General features: G+C 35.6%; 1 protein-coding gene across 2 annotated transcripts in view; it reads right to left on the bottom strand.

The window, feature by feature from the left end:
- The window catches only part of LOC128554179 (uncharacterized), a 38,055-nt gene that overhangs the window by 20,859 nt on the left and 7,115 nt on the right, over positions 1-10,081 (bottom strand). For both annotated transcript variants that reach the window (XM_053535427.1, XM_053535428.1), the window contains exons 4-5: positions 8,544-8,822; positions 7,993-8,083 (exon numbers count right to left, since the gene is read on the bottom strand). In XM_053535427.1, the coding sequence (XP_053391402.1) occupies positions 7,993-8,083; positions 8,544-8,822 (370 nt within the window). The remainder of the gene's footprint in view (positions 1-7,992; positions 8,084-8,543; positions 8,823-10,081) is intronic.

Here is a 10,081-nt window from a genome sequence, read left to right as displayed (position 1 = left end):
GCTTAGCTCAATAGGTAAGAGCGTTGGTCTACGGATCTCGGGGTCGCGAGTTCGATCCTCGGGCGGGGCGTATGTTCTCCGTGACTATTTGATAAACGACATTGTGTCTGATATCATTAGTCCTCCACCTCTGATTCATGTGGGGAAGTTGGCAGTTACTTGCGGAGAACAGGTTTGTACTGGTACAGAATCCAGGAACACTGGTTAGGTTAACTGCCCGCCGTTACATGACTGAAATACTGTTGAAAAACGGCGTTAAACCCAAAACAAACAAACAAATTTACCAAAAACTGCTAAGTTGAAAAGGTGGTATAATTTTATTAAGGAACCTGTGTATTGTAAGTCAGTTTTTCACAGTGAATAAGTGTCTGAAGTTTCATTCCAAGTGGTTACTGTGATACCAGCTAACATACCAGCTTACATACAACTGCTAAGTCGAGAAAGGGACATAATTTTGTAAAAAATGCAAAGTAGAGTTATGGAACCCGTGTATTGCATGTCAGATCATGACAATAAACAAGTGTGTGAAGTTTCAATCCCACCTTACATACTAAGCCTTAACAAAATTTTCTATGTCAAAAGGGGCATAATTTTGTAAAAGAAGTAAAATAAGGATATGACACCTGTGCAATGTAAGTCAGTGTATCATAGTGATTAAGTGTGTGCAGTTTCAATCCATTGCCACAGGTGGTTACTGAGATACCAGCTTATAAACGAAAACTTAACCAAATCAGTACGCCGGCGCCGTCGAACAGGTGATTTCAATAGATCTACATATTCTTTGAATAGTCGAGCTAAAAATAAATTAACCTTTTAACATTCCTCTAAGAAAAAAAGTAAAACAAAACCACACTGTAACTTTCCCTGGATAATCTAGAACTGTGAGAATAGATGTCGGTTTGTTGGAAAATTAATTCAATTAATTTTTTAAAACATAACCTTCATTCACATCATTCACTTTGTAACTCTTTTTTATACTAGTTTCTTTTTTTTTTTAAAAAAACTTCCACAAGCAGTACATGCTAAGTTTAAAAATACAATATGGAGTGTCTCATGATTTCCTTGTTTACATGTTGTATTGTATATTAAATTGATTACCTAATATCGCTTGATCATAAGAGGTCCGCTTAAATCTTTGCTAGTTGTTCAAAGATTGGTACACCTTCGCAATGTCAGGCAGAACGGGACCAGTTGAGCCGTGTCTGCTATTGTGTTAATTATTATGCTTCAAAAGGATATTCATTTACTTTACATAATTATTTTCATTATCCAACAATTTCATTGCTTGCAGATTACCTTCGACGCAAGACAAGGAGAAAAATATCATAGGATATGTTAACATTTTTTCACTTGACACTGATTAAGAACTATGCTATTTTGAAATTATGAATTAGGTGGGTGGGGTACATGATATGATATTTGAGGAATTTCGAAGTTACTGTAAAACAAAGTTTTTTCCAATGTGACAACACATTAAAACCATGAAGTGCTGAACTCTTACTTTAATTAAAAGACTAAAGTGGGAAAAGTTATCAGTATGTTTATGTCACAATTTTCGGTGACAGTATTCTATAACTTCAGCCTGCATAACTGCGAAAAACTATAACATACATAATAAAGCTGAACTATCCGTGTAAATGAGCTGAGAGTTATTTTTCTATTTCCATTTATTACTTTTCTAAAACAAAACACATTACACAATTTACAAGGTGTTGGCAAAATGTGTCATTTTGTGCACATGCTTTTACATATTAACGAAGTCCAAACTATAGGTATGGTGTGCGCGAAGGGCCCGTGCGCTTACGTAGTGCGCATTTACAGGGATTGTACTGCTCAGACAGATATATATAACTTTATCATAAGTCCACGAAGTGCAACAAAAGAAATATTAGTAATAATTATGTAATAATATTATTTTTTTACACGGTATGTCTTAACAAATGACATCAAGAATTCTTACTGACCTTTCAGAAAGCTGCATGCATTTTCAAGTACCTGATATTTTCCACTTTGCTTAAAAAAGCATTTTTACAATAAATAACTGACTACAGAAGGTAGTAAAAATACCCTTGATGTAGAGAATGCTACAACCTACTAAACTTCAAAGTTTAAAATTATATTGAACACGTTTGCTTTAATTTAAGGTGAAAATTAAACTAGTACTTTATGATAAAAATCGAATAGATCATTTCGGACATGTTAGACAGTGAGAAAGCAAACATATCGTACGTAGTAATTAGCATGGATGATTTGCACTGTGAATACATACTATTTACACTTAACATATAATTTAACGTGTACATAATCATGTACATATAAATGGGGGTGTTTGTCATGGGATTCGATCCGATAAGGCCGGTTCTTGAGCTGCGAGCTATATGAATGGTTACCGACTTCTATCCGCATGGCGCCTGGCATAGTGGTAGGAGTTGGGAGGTAATTGGAAAGCACAATAACGGTATCTCATAAGCCAAATTGGCTGGCCCTTTCAATAAAAGTGGCACTCTGATAAACAAGACCTTTTCTTTTACCTTTTAAACACTAGGAATATGTTTGTTTTATATATAAGATCAAAGCTTAACACTCGTGAAAATATAATGCATGTGACGTTTACTGTTGATATATAATTGTAATTATATATTTTCACATAAAACTGAAACAAACAAATACACTTTTGCATATTTATTTATATAAAAATATAAACAAACAAACAAACCAAAACGGGAACATTTGTTATTTTGTATGATGAGAGTAACACCGAAATGACACAATGAACTTTCCCCAGGTTTTGTTGGTGGGGAAAGACTCCAAGTGCCCCTCCAGACATGTTTTGGGGCTTAGACTAGTACCTAGATCGAGACACTAACCTCAGCTGGATGGCTTCCTTACGTGAAAAGTTTTACAGATCAAGTGAGGGTTCCATCCCACGTCGATAATGGGCGGGGAATTGAAGCTAGCGACCATGGCCATCACGTTTTTTTTTGCAAGTATAAAACTTAAATATTCAATTAAATTTCGTGAACATAAATGATACTCAAAATGATATTTACGGTCAGAAATTACAAATGGTTTGCCGAATACACCATACTTTTAATTACAAAAGTTTACACACCATATGGGTCGGAAAGCACGAAATTTACGTTCTTGAACGTATATGTGAACCGTCATGTTTGAAATGTAAACAAAGTAATAAAAGTTACTGTTTTCATGTTCGAGGAAAATATCGAACTGTGATTGTCAATGTTCCCGATACGGAATATATATGAATATATAAACATGAGCCGTGTCATCTTACAGAACTTACAAAAGCATTGTTAGCGATTGTTTATTTATTGTATTTATGTTCTAGTAACCTTTGACATTTTACTCGAGGACAAGCCGGGTTTGTGACATATACGTGTCTGTTGTTGGGCTGGAAAAAGATAGGTCCAAAATTTAAACTAAAAGCTTTATTGCATAAATTCCTCGTTATTTCTGTGCATACTATTCGATTGTTTAAAGGTTAGAATATCAGAAAATTGCAGAAAATAAAACATATCTTTGAAAAAGTCCCGATCTTTCATCATTTGTTTGGTTGGCTCATGATTACATATTTAATGTTAGTAGGTCGTGATGTCCATGAAGCCGTGTAAAGTGATAATTTTGATAACATGTTGGATTTATTTTATAATTGTGAGTGATCGTCAAGTGATCAGAAAGATCGGACGGTGGGATGTTATAAAAAGTGATGCTTTATTTAGATTAGAAAGTGAATCGTACTATACGATAAGGAAATCCAAGGTAAAACACTACTTTTATATCGTTCACTGAAGAAAACATGGCGGACTTATTTTTTGTAAAAAAGCGGTGCACGTGTGATTTGTATAACACAGTTTTACGACGATTATTTTAGAAAACTAACGCTCAGCTCATTTACACTGACATTTCCTTGATTTATTAATATATATATTGTATAAATATGAGAGACTTACGGTACCAAATACTTGCACCGAAAATTTCTATGCATTTTCTTCTAGTACACTGTTGGGAAATACTTTTGAGTGTTTTTGATACTTAATAATTTACTTGGAGATACATTTTCTCATTATGATTAGTTTCTCTTTGATCCCCGTGCATTTCTCGTGTTGTTACGACAATTTCAGTTTTACATAGGAATTTTACATATGTCAAAATAGCATAGGCTTTAAAACTTCCGATACATCCAACAACAAGGCAATCGGTACCACCGTTTGATCTTCCCGAAACAAATATCAGAAAGGTGGGGGTGGGGGAGGGGCAATTAAAAAAACAGGGTCATATAGATCTATGGTTCTTAGTTACTGCACTTACTCTCAAAGACCTTAATAAATGTGTTAAGTATAAAATGTATTCTCCGGACAATCTTTTATACATAAGGGAGAAAATAAAACAGGGTGATAAAAAGTTATTATTTATATGTACTGCACTCCTCCTCAATTTGTTTTATAAGGATTTGAAGTTTGGAGAAAGAATCTCTTATAGTTAAGGAGGGATGCTCTGTATAAAAATCTTAACAGAAAAGGAGACAATTAAAAATAAGGCAAGCTAGAGTTATGGTTCTTCGTTACTGCATTTCCTCTCACTGACCTCTATAAATAGATGAAGTATTGAGTCAATCATTTTAATACTTTTCAAGTAATATACCGGAACAGTTTTCATACGTAAAGGGAGATAATTCAAAAACAGGGTAAGCTAGAGTTATTGTTCTTCGACACTGAACTCCTTCTCACTGATTTCTATCAATTTTAAAGTATTAAGTTAATCGCTCATACAGATTTAAAGTTATGCTCAGGATAATTTTTTTTTCACATAAAGGGAGATTATTCAAAATGGGGTCAAATAGTGTTATATTTTTATATTTGGTTACTATTTTTCCTTTCAATGACCTCTATATTTGTTCAAAGTATTGAGTCATTCCTTCTTATAGTTTTCAAAATATGCTCTGGAAAAATATTTTTACATAAAGAGAGATAATTCAAAAAGGGACCAGCTAGAGTTATGGTTCTTTGACCCTGCATTTCCTCTCGCTGACCTCTATCAATATGTAAAGTATGAAATTAACCCCTTTCATAAATTTGGCCTGACTTAGGACTAGCTTTTTACAAAAAGGAAAATAATTAAAACAAGAGCTGTCCGTAAGACAGCCAAGCTCGACTATTCGAAATATTGTCCCAGAAGCAGGAAAATATTACCCAAAAAGGTTAAATATGAAAAGAGTTTTAAGTTCAAAAGGGGGCATAATTTGACCAAAATGCATATCAGTTATGGGACTTGCTGCTATCAACTAGTTTTATTACCCGAAAGGCACATGTGAAGTTTCAATTCAATATCTGCATTAGTTTTGGTGATAGAAACTCGCATGTAAAACTTTAACCAGAATTTTCAAAGTCCAAAAGGGGGCATAATTTGCCCAAAATACATGCCAGAGTTATGGGACTTGACCCAGTGAGGTTGGTAATTGATCTAGAAAAAGAAAAAACTAGAAAATGCTTTTGTAAAAAAGCGCATGTCTCACCCAATGCAAAGTCCTATAGGCAAGAAGTCAACAGGGGTCAGGAGCGAAAGTCAAAGAGACACTGATAGTTGGCTGCAATAGGGATCATCTACTTGGCATGTCCAGTCATCCCGCTAAATGTCAACACCCTTGGCCTAGTGGTTCTCAAGTCACTGTTCAGGCTCCTGTGACCTTAACCTTTGATCAAGTGACCTCAAAATCAATAGGGGTTATCTACTCTGCATGTCCAATCAACCTATTAGGTTTCAAGATTGTAGGTCAAGTGGTTCTCAAGTTATTTCCAAAAAATGATTTTACATGAACAGGCCACAGTGACCTTGATCTTAAATATACTGACCCTAAAATCAATAGGGGTCATCTACTCTGCATGTTCAATCATCCTATGAAGTTTCAACATTCTGGGTCAAGTGGTTCTCAAGTTATTGATCGGAACTGGTTATCAATGTTCAGGCCCCTGTGACCTTGACCTTTAACGGAGTGACCCCAAAAACAATAGGGGTCATTTACTCTGCATGAACAATCATCCTATGAAGTTTCAACATTCTGGGTCGAGAGGTTCTCAAGTTAATGACCGGAAATGGTTTTCAATGTTCAGGCCCCTGTGACCTTGACCTTTCACAGAATGACCCCAAAATCGTTAGGGGTCATTTACTCTGCATGACCAATCATCCTATGAAGTTTCAACATTCTGAGTCAAGTGGTTCTCAAGTTACTGACCGGAAATGGTTTTCAATGTTCAGGCCCCTGTGACCTTGACCTTTAATGGAGTGACTCCAAAACCGATAGGGGTCATCTAATTTGCATGTACAATCATCCTATGAAGTTTCAACATTCTGGGTCAAGTGGTTCTCTAGTTATTGATCGGAAATGGTTTTCCATGTTCAGGCCCCTGTGACCTTGACCTTTGATGGAGTGACCCCAAAATCAATAGGGGTCATCTACTCTTTATGACCAATAATCCTATTAAGTTTCAATATTCTGGGTCAAGTGGTTCTCTAGTTATTGATCGGAAATGGTTTTCAATGTTCAGGCCCCTGTGACCTTGACCTTTGACGGAGTGACCCCAAAATCAATAGGGGTCATCTACTCTTCATGACCAATCATCCTATGAAGTTTCAACATTCTGGGTCAAGTGGTTCTCTAGTTATTGATCGGAAATGGTTTTCAATGTTCAGGCCCCTGTGAACTTGACCTTTGACAGAGTGACCCCAAAAACAATATGGTTCGTCTACTCCAGCAGCCTACAACCCTATAAAGTTTGAAGGTTCTAGGTCAAATGGTTCTCCAGTTATTGCTCGGAAATGAAGTGTGACGGACGGACGGACGGACGGACGGACGGACAGAGCAAAAACAATATGTCTCATGGGGGAGACATAATAAGTTTCAAATCTATATGCCTTTTAGTAATTGCTGTATGTACTTGCACGCAAAACTTTAACCAGAATTTTCTAAGTCCAAAAAGGGGAATAATTTGCTCAAAATACATGTAAGAGTTATGGGACTTGATCCAGTGAGGTTAGTGAATGATCTAGAAAAAGAAAAAATAAGTTTCAAATCTATATGCCTTTTAGAAATAGCTGTATGTACTTGCACGCAAAACTTTAACCAGAATTTTCTAAGTCCAATTGGGGGCATAATTTGGCCAAAATGAAGGTCAGAGTTATGGGACTTGCTGCTATCAACTAGTTTTATAACCCCGAAGACGCATGTGAAGTTTCAAATCAATATCTGCATTAGTTTTGGAGATAGTAACTTGCATGTAAAACTTTAACCAAAATTTTCTAAGTCGAAAAGGGGGCATAATTTGCTCAAAATACATGTCAGAGTTATGGGACTTGACCCAGAGAGGTTGGTAATTGACCTAGAAAAAGAAAAAAAAGTTTCAAAGCTATATGCCTTTAATTGATGGCTGTATGAACTTGCATGCAAAAACTTAACCAAGGTGTGACGCCGACGCCGACGCCAGGGTGAGTAGAATAGCTAGACTATTCTTCGAATAGTCGAGCTAAAAATGGGACTACCTAGCCAGATACATGTATTATGATATTTCGACCTTGTACAGTCAGTGTACCAGGAATATGGAGCTTGATTGGAACATACATCTGTTCTAGACAATTCAAATTAGAAATATGGGAAATGGTTACTGTCAAAATAAAAATGTTCTGCTAAGTACCTTTCGACTAATTTCTGGAATATAAGATGATAACCTCAGGCTACAAGCCACAATGCTAATAAATGTGTCATATATGGAATAGGAAAAATGGTTCATAAAGATCTGGCCCGGATTAAGCGCTTTATCAAAGATAATTTTGACCTCATTTTACATTAATACATAAGCCATCAACGCGCCTTCTAAATATTCTTGTCAGTAACATTATAAATTATACATCGTTATTTTACATATATAACGGTTGATGGAAATAAGATGACATTTTTACGATTACAAATAAATACTATACCTTGCTTCTGTTTTAAGTATTCTAAATGGTCGTGTTTGAAGTCTCGAGAAGTGTTCAGTACGTCAACTTCTTTCTTTACTCCTTCTAACCTCTGAAATGAAAGTACACTTATATCAAACGACACTATGATTAATAAAGTTTTTCGAACATTAATGCTTGCAAAAAATTGATCTTCAGCAAAACCGTTAGCCACGAATAAAATGAATAATTGTTGACGATATTAAATTTTAATAGCAACAAATTGAAACATTCTTTTAATTACTCAATAGGGACAACCAATTTGAGACATGACTGTAGCCAGAAGGTTCAATACAAAATCCAAACATTTTTAGAAACCTTCGACATTATATATATAAAAATAAAATCTATCTATCCATCCATCCATACATCCGTCCATATCCACCCACTCCTCTCTCCCCCCCCCCCCCCCCCTCTCTCTCTCTCTCTCTCTCTCTCTATCTATTTATCTATTTCATAGTATAAGAGTAAAACACTAATTGAAGTAATTTTTCTCAGGTGAAATGAAATAAAAGCAGGAAATCTTAATTTACCTCCTTTAGTTCTGACATTTCTGTTTCTATCTTTCCGACACGCAATTCCAGACTTGACATACGTATATCTAGACTTTTGACCTGACTGCCTTGTTCTTGTTGCTCTTGCAAAAGATCAGCTCGTCTTGATTCAAGGTCACGTTTTGAGTTATTTATCATCGTTTGGATATCATTGGCCCTTTCATCAAGCTCTCTGGTTCTTTCATCATGGGCAGCCATTGCCTCTTTGCAAACGTCTGCTTCATTGCATGTTGTGATGTGAAAGTCCCTTTGCTTTAGCTTATCATGTACATTAAAAAGTAATTACAATGTATATAATTATGCATATGTATATCATATTCGTATATTGTATTCATAGAGTGTACAGTTTAGATAAGGTACAATCAAGGACACCGCTGTGCAGAGCAAATTACCCCTGAAGCAATATGCCTGTCAAGTTTGAAGATCAGATTTCGAAGATTCAGAGGTTATTGAGTATGGTTGTCTAGATTTTAAACTCTTTTTATTGAACTACACACTATTTATGCCACTAAGATTTAATTCGTTCATAATACGTTATTTTATTTCACGTCTTTTACTTCACTGTGTATGTTTCATACTTAGAATGATTTTTTACATTATTATGGTATAGGACCATATGTGAGACTGGCTATATCCAAATATGTTATTCGCTTTAAATCAAGTTATTAAAAAGCACAGAAGGACTGATGATCCAAAATATCAAATTTTAAGTCCATCCGAAAACTTGGACTAAGAAACTTCAACATTAGGAATAGTCCAAGGAGACCTTCAAAATTATTTGAAGTCATTCACTGCCCAAGTGTCTGCTAAGTTTGATTATAGTAGGTCATGTCATTTTCAAAATATTTATCTGAACGGTACTTATGGTCCAAATAAAATAAAAATGTGGAAAACCACAGGTCGCCCAACACGAAAATGTTGCAAACATTCTTAGGTGTTTTCAAGATACTGAGTGGAAACGATTTTTGTACTAGCAGTCACTGTGATCTTGTCATCGACCCACACCTGAGACTCAAAAAGGGTCCATCAATGTTAATTGGCAATGCGCTTGACAAAGTAGTGGGTCTTTTTGTCAAGCCGATTGTTTAGACATTGAGTGGGAACAGATTGGATTATGTACTAACAATAATTGTGCCCTTTGACCTAGTGACCTCATAAACAATGGGATCATTCACTGACCATGGACAATGTGTCTGCAAAGTTTGATGATGGTAGGTAATTGCATTCTGAAAACATTGAGCAGTGACATGAACTTTGAACCACCGATCTCAAAATCAACTAAGGTCATATATTACCAACGGAAATTATGGCTGCAAAGTTTGAGAGTTCTAGGTCAAGCATTCTCAGACTAACTGAAAGGAAAAGGTCAAAGTATTTAAGTTACTGAATGGGCAACGGAATTGCCAACAGACGGACGAAAGGACGGACGGGCGACCAGCGCCATTACTTAATTTATCACTTTGGGTGTATATGTAATAAACGAGCTACTTTAACGCATTTTTTTTTGGTATTTGAAT

The sequence above is a fragment of the Mercenaria mercenaria genome, unplaced genomic scaffold, assembly GCF_021730395.1.
Source record: "Mercenaria mercenaria strain notata unplaced genomic scaffold, MADL_Memer_1 contig_4800, whole genome shotgun sequence".
NCBI classification, from domain to species: Eukaryota; Metazoa; Mollusca; class Bivalvia; order Venerida; family Veneridae; genus Mercenaria; species Mercenaria mercenaria.
Note: the sequence above shows the minus strand (reverse complement) of the source record. Positions and strands in the feature narration are given on the sequence as shown.